The sequence below is a fragment of the Trachemys scripta genome, chromosome 15, assembly GCF_013100865.1.
Source record: "Trachemys scripta elegans isolate TJP31775 chromosome 15, CAS_Tse_1.0, whole genome shotgun sequence".
Lineage (NCBI taxonomy): Eukaryota > Metazoa > Chordata > Testudines > Emydidae > Trachemys > Trachemys scripta.
In genome coordinates, this window is record NC_048312.1 from 24,077,291 (window position 1) to 24,097,918 (window position 20,628).

The following is a 20,628-nucleotide window of genomic DNA, read 5'->3' on the forward strand; positions in this document are numbered from 1 at the left end:
ACACAGGCAAAACCACACTGGATCATTACATCAATTGCTTTAAGAAAAAAAATTGACTCTGAAATCCTCATCAAATGTTATATCCGCCACAGTCTCTACCACTGGCTGGATAGCTATACAATCCCTGAAATCCCAACCACCAGATAGTGATCAAACCAGCAGACAAAGTGGGTGCCATGATAGTCTGTATGTTGTGATGTGTACATCACAGAGAAAAACAGATAACAACACAGACACTACCTAGTGTAAAGAATTCAAAAAAGACCCCACACCACTGTTTACACTGGAGTTTAATGATACCATCAAATCCTTCCTCAAACAGCTCCAAGAAAAACTTTACAATCTCATCACACACAAACCCAGGGACCTTCCTTCTGCATGCTTCCCAGGATACACAAACCAGGGAACCTAGGCAGAGCCATCCTAAATGGCCATGGCGCTTTTCCTGAAGGAATATGAGGACTCATAGAAACCATCTTCAAACCACTTATGACACACAAGTTTCACCTTCCTCTGAGACACAACTGATTTCCTCTAGAAACCCCACAACATTAACAACCTCCCTGAGAACACCATCCTTGCCACTATAGATGTCATCTCCCTATATACCAACATCCCTCACAATGATGGCATTGCTGTCTGCTTTAGATACCCACAATGTAATTTACAACACTCAGAATTCCACCCTAAATGCAGCATCAAACTCATCCATTTCATCCTCGCCTGCAACAATTTCACATTTAATAGACGTTTTTTACAAACCATAGGAACAGCCATGGATATTAGGATGCCTCCCCAGTATGCCAAACTCTTCATGGGCCACCTTGAGGAAGAACTTTTGGGAAAATGCACCATGAAACCAATGATATACCTGAGATATATCAGTGATTTTCATCTTCTGGACAGACAACCTAAACTCCCTCATAGATTTCTACCATAACTTCAACTACCATCACCCATCCATCAAACTCTCCCTAGTGCACTCCCACACCAGCATCAACTTCCTGGACATCATGATTAGCTTCAACAGTGGAACCCTACAAACAACTATACAAGAAACCCACAGATGACCACACTTGCCTTGACAGATCCAGCAATCACCCCAGACACACCGAGAAATGTATATACAGCCAGTTACTCAGATACTACAGAATTTGCTCAGAAAGGAAAGTGGGATACACACCTAAACACACTTAAAACTGCCTTCACTAAAGAAGGGCATTCCACCAGAGAAGTAGATTGCATCATGGAAAGGTCCACCCAGATACCCTGGGAGAACCTGCTTCAATACAGGAGGAAAAAACCCACTGACTGCACAGTTGTCACCTGTCACCCCACTTTGGAACCCATATTGGGTATCCTCAAACAGTTACAATCCATATTTGATGGGAACCTCATCCCCAAAGAAATCTTTCCCAACCCTGCTCTTCTGGCCTCCAAACAACTCCCCAACCTCTCTAGGCTCATCAGAAGCAAGCTCCCCACCAATCATGACACACCAACTCAAAGCTGCCAGAACAACAGATGCAAAACCTGCAGATGTACTACCACTGCTACAATGATCGATACACCCCACAACACACCTTTCATGGCTCCTACACTTGCCTTGTCACATGTGGCGTACATCAACCAGTGTATCAAATGGCCCAAAACAATTGTGTAGGTGAAACCAGACCCATCGCTGTGCTTTGAAATGAACTCACAGAAAAATGATAAAAGCCAGTGGCCGGACACTTTTCACAAAGCAGTTGCTCCATATGTGACCTCTCAGTCCTTGTCCTCAAAGGAAATCTGCGGAACACCTTTAAAAGGCGATTTTTGGAAGCTTAAATTCATAATTCTGCTAGACACCAAAAATCATGAACTCAATAGAGAGACTGGTTTTATGGCTCATTACACCAATTTGTAACACACCACGTTGCCTGCTAACTGTCAATTGCCCATTTCTTTTTAAATAGTTTCCTACAGCATGCAGAACCCGATTTGTTTAGCAATCTGTCCCAACATGTATTTAGTTCAGCCACTCTCTGAGGCTTGAAAGCTTGTACCTTCTACCATCAGAAGTTTGGTCCAATAAACACATGGCAGTAACAGTGGGTGAAATAAAACTATGGTGAAAACGAATGGAATTCTGCTTTGCTATTCCGGGTCTTGGACTTGTCCACTTGTTAACATTCTGGAACAGAAGAGTTTGAGGAAATTGGCAAAGGCCAGTGGTGACCCTGATAGATGTGATTTAGTGTCTGTAAATTGGAACGGTTGGCATTTAAAGCCCCTAACCACGTATGCCTTGGCTGCATTCAAGATCACCTCCTTAAACATCCCCTGATAGTTATTAGATCTTTGAAACAACAGGGCTTGCAGAGATTCCGCCATTACTTGTTAATTTAGTAGGTGATAGGGCCTTTACGTTTTTATGTTTAATTCTACAGGAAGTGTCTAACCTGGAAGTACTATGCAAAGAAAATTCTTTACTTTCTACGACAACAGAATATTTTAAAAAATCTGAAGGCATATCTTGAACGACCTGGGGACCAACTGTCATTTTTGGAAGGTGAGTATTGGCCTGAAAGAAGTCTCATGGTTTATTGTGATGGATTCATGAGGTCTGGTCTATGCCTTACCCTGAAACCCGTGTCCTGGGAGTGTTTCTGCAGTGTGACAGACTCCAAGGATCCACGGGGCAGAGCTGTGGCCTTCACAACTCAGAAACTGGGCTTTCAGGCACCAGCCATCCCTGTCTTTTTCCGGGGCTCCCTGCAGTGAGTCCAGCCAAGCTAGAGTCCTGGGGGAGACTCATTTCCACCCCTTTAGGACAGTGTTCTGAGGAAGTATCTGCAGTGACACCAGGCAGCCTTTTCAGAACAAGGTAATATTGATTGATCACGTGCAATACAGAGTCTGAAAGTCTTTAGGTTAGCATGAGAGAGGCAGGATATGGTTCCATGCCCTGCTCCCCTTTTGTTTCCCAGTGCCAGGAGAGAATCTTCTCCGTGTCCGTATACCCTGCTCTTAATACAGACACCTGACACCTTCCCCCTTTGTTCTCCAACTTGCGGCCTTTGCTCTGCTTTCCTGCAGAGATGTAGGGGGAGTCGTCTCCTCCTTTTGGCTGTCTTTTGGGTGTGACTCTTCCAGGGCCATTGGGATTTCCATTGTCTCTTCTGGATAGGGTTGCCAACTGTCCCGGTTTCGCCGGGAGTCTCCCAGAATCGGGCTGTACCGCCCAGTGGCTACTGAAGCCAATCTGGGAGATTTTAGGCCACTAAAAGTCTGGCAGCATAGTGGGGCTAAGGCAGGCTCTCTGGCCCTGCACCTCTCCCGGAAGCGGCCTTCAAGTCCCTGCAGCCCCTGGGCGGGGGGGGAAGAGGGAGGGAAGTGTCTTTGCATGCTTCCCCTATCCTGAGCACTGACTCGGCAGCTCCTATTGGCCAGGAACTGCAGCAGGTAAGGGCAGCACATGGAGCCCCCTGCCCCCCCGCCCCCCACCCTCCCAGGAGCTGCAGGGATGTGCTGGCCATTTCTGGGAGCAGTGCAGGGTCAGAGCAGGCAGGTAGCCTGCCTTAGCCCCACTGCGTCACTGACAGGGAGCCGCCCTCCCACACCCCAACCCACTGCCCCAGCCCAGTAAAAGTGAGTTAGAGTGGGGGGAGAGTGAGCAATGGAGGGAGGGGGGGAATGGAGTGAGCGGGACAGGGCCTCGGAGAAGGGGTGGGGCCTTGTGGAAGGGGCGGGGCAAAGGTGTTTGGGTTTGTGTGGTTAGACCATCGGCAACCTTACTTCTGGATCCTCCGTTCACAAGGGTAGGCTCTGTTCAGTTAGTTAATGATTCTGCTCTCCAACCAACAAACAACTTTTCCCTTCCCTTTACCCTCAGGCCATTTCTATGCTACAGGAACTGTAGAGCCATGGTTGTGGTGCCATACCTATGCCAGCATAATCCCATAGTGTAAGTACGGCAACAGCAGGGTTTTTCCATTGCTGTAGGAACACCAGCTCCCCAAATGATGGTAGCTAAGTCAATAGAAACATTCTTCCGTTTACCTTGCTTTGTCTACGCCATGGGGGGTAGGTCGGCATAGGGTGTCTTTCAGTGCTGTAACTACATGGACCTAAAACTTCACTGTAGACCAAGTCTCAGTGCATAGCTGTATAAAGGACTGAGGGAAACTGAGGCACAAACATGACTCCTCAAAGTTACCAAAATCCCTATGATAGTCACCATTATTAACAAGGTAGTGATTGAATGCTGTCTAGCTCAAATGGACTGTCAGCTGTTTGTATTTTTACTAGATCTTGTTGAGTGATTGAACAATAGACCTGAGCTCTTCAGGTAGCTGAAATCCTCAAAAACTAATGCTATCTACTTGGACTTGTATCGCTGTCAAGACTTCATTTGTTTCTCTCTCTGCTGAGCACGATAATGCTCACAAATGCCGATGGGTGTGACTGGGAAAGCAAAAATACTTGTCAGATGGCACTGTCTGCCAGAAGGCCTCTAGGAGCCTGATTCAACAAAACATTTAAGCACATGCGTCTATCGATCTGTGCTTTTATAGACAAAATACCATTACACATACGCGGAGGCGAAGCTAGCTACAGCTCACATTCGAGTGCATTTCCTTTGGTCGATTATACTAATATAGCTACCGTACATCTCAGGCCCAGTTTTCCGAACCCCTTGTGTCTACTCTTTTAGTCCCATCAGCTGTCTATGGAAATCATTGATCAGACAGTTTTTGCCCTTTTTATTGAATGCCTTTTTAAAAATCACCATTGTTATTTTGTACATAAAATATAATACTTCTGAATTTTTTTGATGGTAGGAGAGGGAAAGGGCCATATAACAGTGTATTTAGTTGGCTGTTTTAATGAAAATGACTTAACAGCATCAGTTAAACCAAGCCAGACTGCAGACATACTCAGTGACGTGACATATATAGTACCTATGTGGTATCTTCTAAGGTAAGATGCACAATGATACCATTTCCCTGTTTTGATTTTATGTTGTTTCAGCATTAACTTTTTTGGAGGTGTGGGAGGTGGATGGGTGGCTTTGTTTATTTCTGCACCAGCTTGGCTATTTGTTAGACTATGGAGATGTACATTTTTTTTTTTATTAGGCACCTTGGCCTAAATCAGAGGTTCTCAAACTGGGGGTCGGGACTCTTCGGGGTCACGAGGCTATTACATGGGGGAGTCGCGAACTGTCAGCCTCCACCCCAAACCCCGCTCTGCCTCCAGCATTTATAATGGTGTTAAATATGTAAAAAAGTATTTAAAATTTATTGGAGGAGGTCACACTCAGAGGCTTGCTATGTGAAAGGGGTCACCAGTACAAAAGTTCGAGAACCACTGGCCTAAATTCAGCTGTCTGTCTGTATTCAGCAGAGCACTTAAACATATGCTTGAGTTAAACACTTTGCTGTGAAAGAGACTCTGATAACTAGAACTGAGGTATATGGTAGCTGCATTGTTGTAATTGGTCAAAGTAAATGTGCTTTAATAAGAGTTGCGACTAGTTTTGCTTCTGTATATGTTAAATGATATTTTGTCTAGAAAAATATTTCTGGTGTTTTCACTTTGTCCTCAAATGTTTTAGAATAAATATTTACATTCCATGCATATTTGACTAACAGAATGAAGATTAATGTCACTATGAAAGGTTTGTTTTTATACCATGTTTTGTAACCTCTTCCTGTATACAAATGAAATCAACATTTATTAACTATCTTTCAACTTTATTCCTCAGGGTTACTCTTTGCCAAAGGCATTTGCTGTCGTTTCTTTTATCAAGTAATCTTACTTTTCTTTAAAATGTTTGCTCACCGGTGTCGTCTTAGGAGATGCACTTATGTGATTGGCCCAGGGGACAGTATTTATGTAATGTCAAGCAGCCTACTTCACTACTGTATTAGCATAATGTAAGGCACTCACACTACACGAGGCTTCTTAAAAATGAGATGTAGTTTATTTAAAATAAAATCCTCAACACCCTCCTTTTAAAGTTCTGATAGTGGAAACAAGTGCTCTTTAAAAAAACTTGTGGTATTGCTGGACGCCTGCTTTCCCCAAAGTTCATACTCTTGAGCTACGTCACGTAAGCCTGAAATAGAGAATTAGGGAGAGAATATGTTTAGACTTTGGAAGTGCAGGGTTCTCCCAAGATTTGGGGAAGAAGCAATTAGTCTTGGTGTGTACTCTAAAAATATGATAAATGTGAAAGTTAAAACACAGTTTAGAGAGTTTATTTTGGTGTTATGAGTTAAAAGAGGTGGTAGACTTTAGAGAAGGGAATGTGTTGGGGCAGGACATAGAAGCCAAAGGCTGACACTTTGTGGGCTTTTGTGGGGGGGAACTCTGGCTGATATTGCAGGAGGTGTTTTTGTCGTGCATATTGGGCTGCTAATGTATGTGGCACTTTGCAAAACTAGAAAAGACATGATCCCTTTTGCAGAGATCTTATAGACCTTCGTCAGCTGAATATAGTTAGGACAAGAAGTTGGACAATAGGGAGGTTTTGGAAAGAGCAGTGACAAGGCAACCAAGGAAGGATTCTCAGAAAGTGTTTTTTTTCTCAAGGAGTTTGACACAGGACACTTGGACAAAAATGGGAGACTGTTCCAAGAATAGTGGACATATTAAATGAAGACAGCATCAAGGGTGGGAGTAGGGGACAAATGGAGCAATAAGAAGAGAGGCCTGAAGGAATGTAGGGAGCAAGGCTGTAGTAGAAAGAAATATGAGCAGAAATGGAGTTGGATTGAGAGTATGGAAGGCCTTAAAGGTAAGATTCTTGAGTTAGACATAAGTGACAGCAAGCTGCTGAAAAGATTCAAAGAGGCAGGGAAGAGAGATGACTGGTACAGAATTGATCTAATGCAGCTTCTCCTATTCCGTGTGAGATTCCATTACTTCTGCTTTCAAGAAACTGGGGGACAAATTCGCTCTAAAGAGCAGGAGGTTGCATACTTGAGATTCAAAATCTGAAAGTCTGAGAAGTGGTTGCAAGACTTAAATAAATGTCTCTTTAAGTCAAAGTATCCGTATCATTTGTGTCTGTGTCTCTGTTTTATGATTTGGGTATGACTTTATATCAGAACCAATGAACATTTAAAAAAAAAAAAGTCTTGTGTTTTGCTAAAATATGTGCTTTTAAACAAAGAGCTGGAAAGTGAAGAACAGACCAAAATCCTATTTTTAAATAGCTTATCTGTTCCAGGTGCTGTTTTAATTGACCAGTACTGTAATCCTCTCTCAGACATCTGTCTAACAAGTATCCAAGCGCAGGTTGACGATATCACAGACAAAGTTCGCAAAGTCCTGCGGACCAAAAACCCTAGGCATCCAAGCTTGGCTCCAAAGGCAGGTACTGTAGAGAAATGTGGTCCAGTTGGCCCTTTCAGACTGATGTTGCTATAGTCTTGATCTTGCCTAAACAATGCTTATTTTGTTTAACTTACTCCATAATTTTTAAATAGTCTTAACATGGGGCTTGGGAGGTATCCTTTTCTTTCTTGGAGCCATTACAGACTGAACAGCAATCAAATCACACTCTTGAGTGTCTTCTAAGATCTGAAAGAGGGGAGTCTCTCTCCCATGAACCTTATGAAGTGTTCTGTGAAGTTTGCTCTCTTTCAAGGAATGATCTTATTATTACTTAATAATCTTTTCTCTCAGTCTTGTCACTCTGTATTCATTTTAGGAGAGGTCTTGATTGTTTCTGATGTGGAGTTTCAAAGGCAGGTACTGGATGCTGTGAATTGTGTCCTGTATGAACAATTAAAATACAAAGGAAATGAGATGGATTACTACAACTCCTTGAATTCATACATTCACCAGGCAAGTGTGTATTTACTGAACCAGCCAAGGAAGCCACTGCTTGTACAAGTGTGAGAGAGAATTCTGCTTGCACTTCTGTCATATTTGCATAGATGAGTAAGTAAAATAAACCTGTATGCACCAATGTCACAAAGGGGTGGCTTGCTGTAAACAGCGTAGTATGTTAACTCTCTCTGCACTTGTTGCTGGGTCAGTGCATTTTGAGGCATTTTGAATAAAATTGCATCTCAGCTGAGAATCCTGGTACTCTGTACATTGAATTTTTAACATCCTGCATTAAATGATCTATGATTTGTAAGCTTCCCTCTGATTTAGTCTCATTTTTCAGGTTTTAATCCGTAGGACGGGAATCCCTATCAGCTTGTCTGTGCTCTATTTAACAATTGCCAGGCAGTTGGGAGTCAGACTCGAGCCAGTCAACTTTCCTAGTCACTTCCTGCTGAGATGGTGTCAAGGGAAAGAAGGGTAAGATTTCTGTTAATTTCATTTGACTTTTGGGAAGACCGATAAACCATTTTTCCCAGCCTGACACTCTGTTGGCAGAGAGGTTAAGTAAAGCAACCATCTCTGATGACAAGATGTTAAAATAGATCAGGTTGAAAGTTCCTGGTTAACTATTTTTTTTCTGATGCAAATAGAAAAGTTACTTTAATGCTGAAACAAGAAGTATTTTCTGAGGTAACCCATAAATGCAGGAGCATCTTGTCCAATATAGATGCGAGTTTAATTGCTAAATCTGTACATCAGCCAGCAAGTGAATACACAGCTGTGTATTCACTCAAAGGGTTCTGAATGGCAACAGACTTCCTGAATAAATATAACAGTAGTTAGGGTAGCACTTCTGCTTTTCATAATTTTATAGCTTTTTTTTTTTTTAAGGAATTTCATTTAATCCTTTGTGCAGCACAACTGATAGAAGCTGATGCTATTGTGTCATGTACGCACCTGCTCTCTGAATCAGTGTTGGTGACTCCTCGAATGACCTAATGATTGGCTGTTGGCAGTGATGTTACTCCCAGAAGTACAAATTTCAGGGGTAATGTTCGCGATCTCATTCAATACAATGAACTTGATTACACAACCCCCTGATGGGTATTTGACTCCCATCCCGCCACAATACACTGCCATGGGCTGCATTGTACAACAATCTCTTGTTAGCCAAACATGGCCTTCAAATATATCATAGAATTAGGTAAAGCAAACTTGAGAATAGTTTGAATGCCTCTCTGGGGAGACGAAGCACTACTGATAAAATAATTTGACTTTTGTAGTCTTTTGCCGTGTGTTTGCAAGAAGGTAAATAAGAGGAAACTGACTAAACCCTGTCACTAAAGGAGCTGAGGTACTGACAATATTCACCTCAAACTTAAACAAACTTTATTTTCTTGGTGTTTCATTAGAAGCACAGACATCTTTGACTACATATACATAGATGCCTTTGGAAAGGGAAAGCAGCTAACTGTGAAAGAATGCGAGTACCTGATTGGCCATCATGTAACAGAGGAGTTCTATGGAGTGGTTACTTCAAAGGAGGTCTTGCAGCGTATGGTGGGAAACCTCTTAAACCTTGGAAAGCGGTAAGGTTTACATAAACCTCATGAAGAATTTAAAGCCTTACATAAATGTGGACCTGAAAAATTCTGCTTTGATCAGTAATATGCTTCTTTGTGGCAGTCATGAGTGGATTTACGGGGTATAAGCCGTATCAGTTATTCACTTGGCAGTTCTACCCATCACTTCTCGTTATTTAGTGACTCTTAACAAGAATATTCCTGTAGAGTGAATATCAGAGAAAGTATTTAGTAAAACAAATTTCATACAAGCAAATCAAGGGACTGTTTTTCCTTTAGGGCATATTAGAGTTTTCATTATCCTGTAGAGAATAAGGATCTTCCATTGTGATCTGGTGGATTGATCCCCCATGATCAACTGGGTGTGGTTACACTGGGGCTGTCATCTTTGGACTTGTAATTCTGTTTCTATTTATGAACACCTTTCTTCATTTTGTCTAAGGAGTCTTCGCTGTTAGTTATAGAAGACCAAAAAAGCACAACCCTAAAAGAATTGCTCCAAGCATGAATGAGCAAGGAGAACCATATCCCAATCTGAGAGAAAGAAAGCTTGCAACTTGGGGAGTGAAGTCTCTGAAAGGGGTCTTGGAACCATGAGATTTTTTTTTTCCAAAGGGAAGGAGTAGAGTTTGGTAGGGCAATTTTAGTGCAGTTCCCTCCTAGCAGAGTGTAGTGGATGCTGTTAGCAACAATAAGCCCCTGGAGTTGCTCCAATTGGATGAGTACCAGTACTGTGTAATGTCATTATTGATCACTGTCTCCCGGATGCTGAAGTAATAGGGAAAGGAAATGAAGATTTAACCTTAAAATTGAATTTCTTCTTTGCTGGTAGGGAAAGCACTGATCAGTCCTACCAGCTCTTGAGAGACTCCTTGGATCTGTACCTGGCCATGTATCCGGACAATGTGCAGCATCTAATGCTCCAGGCTAGGTTATACTTCCACCTGGGAATCTGGCCAGAAAAGGTACCCTAACACTTGGTAATATATTTTATCATAGGGGTAAGCTATAAAAACAGTAGATGATTGATTCTGGGCTACAGTAGCTTGTGTTGTAGTCAGCCAAGAGCTGTTTCTGTTGTACAAACAATGTAAAGAATTATCACACTTCAAAAATCAATATCTCCCGTATAGAGAAGAGATTTTCTTTTTTGTAGTCCCCACTGCATATCTGTGGATAGCCTCTGACCTGAGTCAAAAGTTAGGATTACCTGCCCATAACTGGTTTTTTTTTTTTTTCTTCATTTTAACTTGGACTTTCAGATTCTTTTGATGTATCTAGTGCTTTACCTCTGCACCAAGATTGTATGGTTCTAGGTAGACTTGAACAGCCATAGAGCTGTAAGATACACAAGTGTTTTACGTAGGCTGTTCTCAGGGGTGGCAGATGACAGAACAAGGAGCAATGGTCTCAAGTTGCAGTCAGAGAGGTTTAGGTTGGATATTAGGAAAAACTATTTCACTAGGAGGGTGGTGAAGCACTGGAAAGTGTTACCTTGGGAAGTGGTGGAATCTCCATCCTTAGATTTTTTAAGGCCCAGCTTGACAAAGCCCTGGCTGGCATGATTTAGTTGGGGATTGGTTCTGCTTTGAGCAGGGGGTGGAACTAGATGACTTCCTGAGGTCTCTTCCAATCCTAATCTTCTATGATACAGAGGTCATGGGTGTAAGAGCTCTTACTGGATTAAGGAAAAATATTTCCTGATAAAGTAAATCTTTGGGATTACCTGTTATAAACTAAACTAGAACTGTGTTTTGGCACTCTCAACCCTTTCCCACTTATTTTCACAATAAAACAACTGCAAAAGGAATCCTAAGCATGAGGATAATGGGGCTGATGCTTCAGTCACGCCAATCAAGGCAGGAGACCAAATAATTTGACAGAGAAAGGACCTGGACATATAAATTGTCTGAGTCACTCAAGCCTTCCATCAAGCTGAGAATAAAGCACATCATTAAGGAAACCATTTAATTACATTGAGCATGTTACAGTGCAGCTGCATATAACTTAGCAAAATTCAATTCATATCAGTGAAGGGGGATACCTCTTAAATCAAAATACATGTAAATCTCTGCTCAGCAGGGTCTCGCCATTGGAACTTTACCCCCCCACACCCCCCCGAAGATAACCCCATTCGCTGCTTTAGGGCTCTGCTGCCAGATCTTTGATTGTTCTTAGGGGCAGGAACAGTTGCTTCCTATATGTTGGTGCAGTGCCTAACACAATGGGCCCCAATCCTGGTTGATTATGGAGAACAATACGTGGCTGCATATTCCACAGATATTGTCAATCACTTCTGCACAGCACAATATTACCCAACGTAGTGATTGTCCAAGTGACGTGATGAAAGTTAGTGGCTAAATTAAGAGGATCATTATATGTGTACTGTGGTTTTTCTTGTCCATTTCCTGGAGTCAAGGGGAATACAACAAAACAAGATCCCCCAAACTCTATCACGTCTTTATTTGTAATATCCTTTAAAAATCAAAATCCAAGAGCTGCTTGTTCGGATTATGAAGAATGTACGAAAGGAGCCCAAACTTTCAACAACATTCACTTCATTCCTCTTGCGCTTGCTTCAGCAACTTCTAAGCAATCTCTTCTCTCTCCTCCCTTTCCCCTCCCCCCCCCCCCGAAGAATTCTAATATTCTTGTCTTAATCTCCATGGACTTCAAAGTGACCACCTGTCCATTACCAATTTTGGAGTATATAGAAACACCCTTCTCATTACAAAGATACGTGATCTGACTACAAAACCATTGATTGAAGGCCCATATAACTAAATTCCTCTTTGGCAGGCATACTTCAGTAAGCTTGGGTGGTATAGCTAGCGTGAATGTCTACCTTTGTATAATAAAATGTTCACCAAGCTTGCCGTTGTCTGAAGGAAATATCAGATTTAAGAGATTCACCCACAAATAAAATGATACAAGCTAATGAAGATTCTCCATGGGACTCTTCAAGTAGAAATGACAGATGTACTGTGACATGGGACAGCTAAGCTTTGTGATTCAGAGAGCTACCTGTGGCAAATTCCCCAGACCATCAATTTACTTCCTCTCACACCAGTGATTTGAAGGTTTATGGTTGATTTATTTTCAGTTTCCACTTTACTATCCTGTAATTTGTTGATCTTAAGTACAGATGATGTCCTTAAATTGTATTCTCCATATCACTAATTTACTGCTCCAAATTTGCCAAACACCTTGAAAATCCTCAACCTTCTCAGTTATTGAGGATTCCTGCATTGCATCCATCTGTGCATGTATTTAATTCCAGACTTCTGGACCAGGGATCCGCTACTGGCACCTGAGAACAGCTGACAGAGGGCCCAGCATCTTTCTCCAGCCGAGAATGTGCTTTCAACTCGTCTCTGTGACGTGGAATTTTTATTTTTAAGGGTTCCCTTTTAGCAAAGTGTCCATCCAGCATAGGGAAAAAAAATAAACCAACGACAATGGAGAACATCACATTTGTGGAAATAAATGTGAAATCTTAAGAGCCAAACAGAGATAACCAGAATGCATGTTTTACTATTGCTTAAATGTGTACCTTTTGCAAATGACTTAAATCCCTAAACTGGATTAATTAAGGATAGACAAATTGGAGAGTGCTTATAAACCACTTTAATGCCAGATGAAGAAAAGATCCCTTTCTTTTGGTGTCACTTGATGCAGAGAAAGCTTTTGATTAAATGTAAAGTTCCAGACAATTCTAAGTCATGTCCCATGTGGACCTTGGCCCCCAATTCCTTAAATGGATAACTGCTCTTTACACCAGCCCAAAAGCACCTGTGTGAGTTAATGGGGTTAAATCTCCCTGCTTGAATTACATAGGCTAGGTAGGGGATATTCATTGTCTCCTTTACTTTTTGCATTGGCCATGGAGCCTTTTGCAAAAACGGTAAAGAGCAATGAATTTATCGCAGGAATAAAATTTGCAGGAACATATCAGAAAATAGCTTTATATGCTGATGATGTAATATTTTAATCTAAACCAAATACGTCCCTAAAACTAGTATCTAAAGAAATCTGAGAGTTTGGAAAAGCTTCTGCATTAAAGTAAGTTATGCCAAATCTGAAATACTAGCTATAAATTTGCCAGACTCTGAGAAGTCATTCCTCCAGAAAACATTTGAATACAAATGGGCAATATAATAAGTCCTATAAGATACCTGGGAATTCAAATCTCAAACACCCTAGATGAGCTGTAAGATTTCAATGTCAAACTGGAACTGCAGTAAATGGGGGGGTGGGGGGAGCTGGAGTCCTGAGGGAAATATGCAATTTCTTGGTTGGGAAGAATAGCCCCAGTGAAAATGAATGTTTTGCCAAGCATAGTCTGGTTTCAACATCTTTCTGTAATCATCGCAGATAAAACCCCAGCAGGAATACAGGGGAAACTCTTAGCATTGATATGGAATAAGAAAAGACTGAGTGCTGATACTTTGTACAGATCTTTAAACAGGGTGCACGAGCTGTTCCAAATAGTCAATGGTACTAACATGCCAGCCAGCTCAAATCAGTAGTGGATTGGTGGTGCCCTAACTCAGACAAACACTGAGGTTTTTATTGAACAAGAAAATTGTGGCAGTGCCAACATCACTAGGCTACCATGGATAATAAATTAAAAAAAAATCATGGCCTCCAGATATTTATACTTACCCTTAACGAAGGCTACTCCGTGGTTTGGGATAGAACTAGAGAGAAGTTCTTTTCCCTCGCCAGTGATACCCATTGTAAATAATCCAGATCTTCACCCGGATCACAAACTATAGAGCTTTAAAGACTGAGTGTGCCATGTTGGCTGGCTATTCAGTAAAGAAACTTCTCTAACTTAATTTTTTATCTCTAAGTTTAACTGGCCCATTCTTCCATGGTATCAGTACTTTCAAATGAGGCATTATTTCTCAATTTAGCTGTTTTATACAGAAAGCTAACTGTAATAGAAGTAATGGTGTCTAGTCAATTAGGAAACAAAAATATATATGACTAATTGATATCAATCTTTGCAGGCAGCTTTCCTAACCAAAAAAAATCTACGTAGGACATGCTGTGAAAAGGATCTGGGTAGAAAGATTGCCCCAGAGGAATAGGATTTGATTTGGAAAAGAGGATCAGCAGCCTTAGTCTGTAACGCAATCAAAATTTCTCTAAAATGCTGTTTCAATGGTACCTCATACCAGTCAGGTTAATATACGTGTATGTATATAAAATATAGATTGAATGAGGATAAATGTTTGAAAAATTGTGGCGAAAGTGCAGATTTCATGCGTATAGGGTGGACATGTCCAGTCGTTAGACTGCTGGATTGCAATTCATAACCAAACATTACAAAGTGTTGAATATTTATTGCCAAATGGTCCTTTGGTAATCCTCCTTGGACTTCCTAGCGGAAATGGTCACACAAAAGGAAATGAAGAATTAACTTCTTATCTGCTAGGCTACTGATAGTTTCTCAATAGAAAAAGAAATAGCACAACCGTAGAGGAATGGCTCAAAAAAATGAGGTTCTGGTTATGGAAAAATTAATGCACCAGTTACACCTCAATCTAGGACCGTTCCTCAGATTTGTCACCTAAAAAGAATGGCTCAGATTTGGGAATCTCCCTCAGATCCTCAGCCGTGAAAACCGATGCAAAGAATTCATTTAGTTTCTCCACAATGGCCTTATCGTCCTTGAGTGCTCCTTTCGCATCTCGATTGTCTGGTGGCCCTGTTGGTTGTTTAGCAGGCTTCCTGCTTCTGATGTACTTAAAAATTTTTGCTATTTACTTTTTGAGTCTTTGGGTAGCTGTTCTTCAAATTCTTTTTTGGCCTTCCTGATAAAATTTTTATACATCACTTGCCAGAGTTTATTCTCCTTTCTATTTTCCTCAATAAGATTTAACTTCCACTTTTTAAAGAATGCCTTTTCACCTCAGTGCTTCTTTTATTTTGTTGTTTAGCCACGGTGGCACTTTTTTGGTCCTCTTACTATGTTTTTAAATTTGGGATATACATTTAATTTGAGCCTGTATTATGGAGTCTTTAAAAAATTTCCATGCAGCTTCCAGGGATTTCACTTTTGGCACTGTACCATTTAATTACTATTTAACTAACTTCCTCATTTTTGTGTAGTTCCCCTTCCTAAATAATGTTTAAAACAAAAATTGAGCAGGTTGCTTTTAAATAGCAAAAGATCCGAGGTAGCTTTGATCACTATGCCAGGACTTTGCTTTTCCAGAGAGTTCTTGCATTTGATGCTCCTAGCTGAGACATTAAATGGGAAATAAGACCCCATGTCCTATGCAGCACATTTGACCAAAATTAAGTAGCAGAGGATCTTGAACTAGGCAGCACTGCCCTCCAAGCCCTCTGCTCATTACTCGTGTAAGTATTTTTATGCCCTCGTTCATTGCCTCTCTGCCTGAGTCATATGTCAAACAGATCAATGTTTACTCTGATATTAACTTGTTATCCTATCCCAGATTTTCAGTGTTCAGTGTGCTGCAGGCATTTTGTAATGAAAATGCCTAACCATGTTGCAGAAGCTATTAGGGGGATGCTGGGCAAGGGATAATTGGGGTATTTGACAGCTGCTGAGGTGTGTAAGTCAGTTTTGTTTTTTAGCAAATAGTAAGCAGATGAGGCTTTTGATACTGGAATGGGATGCATTTCCCCTTCCCCTGACCCTTTAAGACAAATCAGACTACTTAAGATGACTTGGGCCCCGCTGAGTATCCCATTTTTATAACGCATGTCTGTGTAATATATGTTTGTAGAATAGTCTCACAAGAGCGGTCTGGTAGTCTAGCAACAACAAGCTCCCACCATCTCGGAAACCTTGTCTGGAATCCTGAACCCTTCTCCTAGCTCTCAATGGTTGTATGGCTTACGAGTCTTTCAGGGGCGTACCTCATGTTTTGCAATGCTAACCTTTCTGAGAAATTAGGAGTGACATTAGCTGGCTTTGAAAGGACTATTTCCACTCCTTCCAGCTAAAAGGCTGGTGACTGTATTAGTGGGCATTAAGGGTGCTTGTAATTAGAAACAACTCTGAAGGGCTCTTTGGCTCTGCAGTCTAGAGCAGATGCCGGTTTTTGAAGAGCTGGCTGGTTGCAGGGTGCTGGTTCCTCGCTTTCACTTGCTAAACTGCAGTAAAAGGCAACTGATATGTTAAATATTTTCCTAATATTACTTTTCCGGTAAGTAATTGCAGTAGTTGCCATGTGCATGTTACATGATGCTGAATGAGAAGGGAGGTAGTCTGTGCAGTGGTGGATAGGTGGTGACTGGTTCAAAATTTGTAGCAAATGTGCTTCACCTTATGGAAAAAGTTTAGAGAACCCTCATCTGAAGAGGAACGGACATCTAGAATCGGGCACTTAAGCTCTATGGAGAAGATAGTTTTCTAAAGCTACTATAGAGACCTGTTTATAAACCTAGTTTTCTTTCTCTCACTGCTGAAGGTTCTGGACATCCTGCAGCATGTTCAAGTGTTGGATCCATCCCAGCATGGGGCAGTGGGGTATTTAGTTCAGCATACCTTAGAGCATATTGAACGCCGTAAGGAGGAAGTGGGACCTGAGGTGAAGCACCATTCTGAAGAGAAGCACAAAGATATCTGCTTTTCTATTGGGCTGATCATGAAACACAAGAGGTAATCAATTCGGAACCTTTCAGTGTCCAAAAGCTGCCACTGTAACACTGCGGGCTCTTGTTTGTATATGGAATGATGTATTCAGCTGCTTCCTTCTTCCTGCGATTGAACATCGTTTTTATTACATGCTAAGGAAGGGTTAGAGAAGTGTCTGAGAAGGAACATACTGCCCCTATGTGTAGTTACGCATGTATCCTTTTAGAGAGATGAAGCCTGACTTCTGTATACGTCACTGTCCTTTGACAGATTGCAAGTGTGTTGTCATTTTTTTGCTTAGTAAGAGGATGGTGAAGATGAGCCATCTGAACCCGAAGTGTTAATGTATTGGTAGGGATTCTATGGCTAAGCTCTTGAAATATACTGATAGCAATGAATATATCTCATTATTTTCTCTGTTCTTGCTCTTCTGTCCTCTTTGAAGGGACAGTGGGTAGGAACAGCAAAATCTTATACATCTTTTTTCTCCCATAATATCTTCTCTCCTCTTCCCTCATTCACTGGAGACTTCATTTTTCTGTTTTTACTTTTTTGGGGGTGGGACCTGCTGGTGATGTGCTCCTTCAGCTGCCTTTCTGGCCCCTGTGCCTGATAAATGCATGAGGAGCAGATTTAAGGGCAGAGACAGTAATTTTGGCTTCTCAAAGGATATCACACAATCACGTATAATGCTATAAAAATAAACTAGGTTTTATATTTCTGGAAACTCTTTGCCCAGAATCCTTTGGTCACTTGGCAGGAATGGACAATAATTGTCCCTCCCAATACAATGACTTCTAAACTGGGTGTTAAATGTAAGCTGCAGGTCAGTTTGCATTGTAATAGGTTTGACTGCAGTTTTAGTATTTGACCAGCACATAGCAACTAAATATGCTTTTCTTGCCAAATCTACTCTTAGAATGCATCTTTTCTCCTTCCCAATTCTTAATTTTTCTGTTTTACTGTAATTTCACTGTAATTTTCAAGTTCGCTTTAATCTGTGCCACATACTGTTTGTCTTTTAGTATTTCACTCATGAATTGTATTTCAGTCATTTGGGAGTTAGTTCGTTTGAAGGGAACTTTACGAGGTCCATTGTATGAATTTACCAAAGGTTGTGTGGATTCTCCATCACTGACCATTTTAAAATCCATATTGGGTGGCTTTCTAAAAAATCTGCTCTAGGAAATATTTTGTGAAAGTTTTCTCAGGCCTGCGTTTTATACAGGAGGTCAAACTAGATGATCACAGTGGTCCCTTCTGGCCTTGGAGTACATAAATCTATGTACTTCTATGATAGCAAGATGTTTGTTACCAAAGAAGATGGGATTGGGGGCAGTATACATGAACTACATACCTGAGGTTACTACGAGCTTGTACTTCACCCTTTAGAAATTCCTGTAACCTAATTCTACATAAAAAACTTCTTTATTGGAATTTGCCCTTGGGCTTCCAAGTTGTGGCATGATCCCTTATGACCATTTGCTGCAAAGTAAGATTTATGGTGTATGGGCTGTGAGCTAGTGAATGCTGTCCTGCTCTGGGTATTCAAATACTATGGTGAAGGATAGGCTGGGACTGATCAGCCATTGAGTAAAGGGAAAGAAGGTGTCAGCATCTCTGAAGTGATTTGGGTGTGAGGCAGTAACCGTGGTGATAATGATTATTGGTTTATCAGCAGAGATGGGGAGAGAATGACTGTTTGTGTTCAGTTAAACAAATGTGAGTTTGCTTTATTATTCAAAATATTTTCTTTGACCACAGAGTTAAAGTACAAGATGCCTGTTCCAGTTCCCTCCTATATGAAGGAATATTATAAAAGGATCTCTTTGAACAAAAGTCTCCTCAGGTGGATTGGATTAGAATTGGCACCATGAGAACTCCATACATTTTTTGTTCTCAAAATGACTCTTAATTGGCTTTGTCTTCAGTTTGAAGGTGGAACGTGAATTTCTTAATCTACTTCGGTCAACGGTGGTCTTTATACAGAATCTCTCCCAGGAGCTCATGAGTGCCAGCATGCAGCTCCCATACCCTTTAGTGGCAGTCCTCCTCTCTCAAGAAGAGTATCTAGCTGTGCACCTTTCCAAGGTTTTGATTATTATTTTTTTTATACTTCTAATTAGATATGGCTATAACTGTGTCATCTATGGCTGGGATCCCACCTGCATGATGGGACAAGAATGGATGAGAAATATGAATGTCCATAGCCTACCTCATGGCCCCCATCAACCTTTTTACAATGTGTTGGTGGAGGACGGATCCTGCATATACGCTGCTCAAGGTGAGCAAATAAATCTGCCTGTAGATGTGATATGTGTGCATTTAATTTCTACGTACATATGTGATATATCAAATCGGTTATGCTTACTATTTGAACAATGTTAATATTTACACTAAAGTTATATGGCTACTAAATCACTAGTGTTTATTATTTAAACAAATTAATATGTACTCTGAAAATCAAGATTGAATCAGGAAGGAAACTGATATTCAAATCTTAAGTTGACCTACTTTGCTTCTGAACGCCCCGATAACTTCTCAACGAGATCAGGACTACTAGGAATAAACTCAAAAGTTAACTTCTGTTGAACTTGCCACCCTCCAATTTTATTTTGAAATATCTTTAATAGTTTACATAAGAAAACACTGCTGAAAACTTTGATTGCTATTATTTGGGAGAATAGATCCAACTTTCACTTACCACCAAATAATTTTCAGATTTATTACAGTTGATGTAATTCTGTAAGGGGCCTCAGAACAGTCTGAACACGTACCACATGAGCTTCATTGTCTAGGCAGAATATGTTAAGGATGGAATTTCAGCCTTAATCCTGAATTTCTTGGCTTTTGTGGGTTTTTTTTTTTTCTTGTTTTTTGTCAGGTTCCTAAGGAGATTTGGACAAAAATCAAGAGTAAAGTAATTGTATAATGGAAGGCTTCCTTTTTTATGATCACTGTGCCTTTTATAGAAATTGTTCTGGCCATTTTTTTAATGCACTGTGCTATATAAAAAAGGAAATCTTGTGGTCAGAACACAGGCATACTGGGTACTAGGAACTTCTGCTTTCTAATCCTTCCTGTGACACTAACTTCCCCTGTGAGCTTGGGCAGATTACTTCGCTTGTCTTCCTCTCATTATCTATAAAATGGGGACAATACTTTCATCAGAGGGGGGGTTGCAAAAACTGATTAAAAGTTTCTGAAGCACTTTGATTATGAAAATTTATTTTGACTGAATATAGTTCAGCTTTCACTAGAGGGTGCTGTCTAACATAGTTTGCAGTACAGTACAAGAGCAAGTTTAAAAAATAAATTTAAAGGTCAGATACACTTGTAGGTGTAAAATACAGGGAGATTTGTGGTTCTAGATTTCCCCAAATATTTTACTTTGCACTTGGTAGTCCAAAAATAAGTATTACTTGGGATTCTTGAATCTGCCCCAATGCTTGTGTGTTTATGAAGCAGACTTTGGAAGGTCCTGCATTTTCTAAGAAACAATATTTTCTTCTCTCTGCACACACTGCTATTAGGATGAGAATGAAGTATCTGCCCCGGTATCTTACTATAAGTATTATGTTCTCATCTGTTTCACTT

General features: G+C 40.8%; 1 protein-coding gene across 1 annotated transcript in view; it reads left to right on the forward strand.

Moving 5' to 3' along the window:
• The window catches only part of FBXO21 (F-box protein 21), a 34,277-nt gene that overhangs the window by 6,447 nt on the left and 7,202 nt on the right, over positions 1-20,628 (forward strand). The window contains exons 4-11 of the mRNA XM_034791558.1: positions 2,433-2,554; positions 7,223-7,369; positions 7,706-7,842; positions 8,171-8,307; positions 9,243-9,419; positions 10,246-10,378; positions 16,865-17,055; positions 19,158-19,315. Coding sequence (XP_034647449.1) covers positions 2,433-2,554; positions 7,223-7,369; positions 7,706-7,842; positions 8,171-8,307; positions 9,243-9,419; positions 10,246-10,378; positions 16,865-17,055; positions 19,158-19,315 — 1,202 coding nt within the window. The remainder of the gene's footprint in view (positions 1-2,432; positions 2,555-7,222; positions 7,370-7,705; positions 7,843-8,170; positions 8,308-9,242; positions 9,420-10,245; positions 10,379-16,864; positions 17,056-19,157; positions 19,316-20,628) is intronic.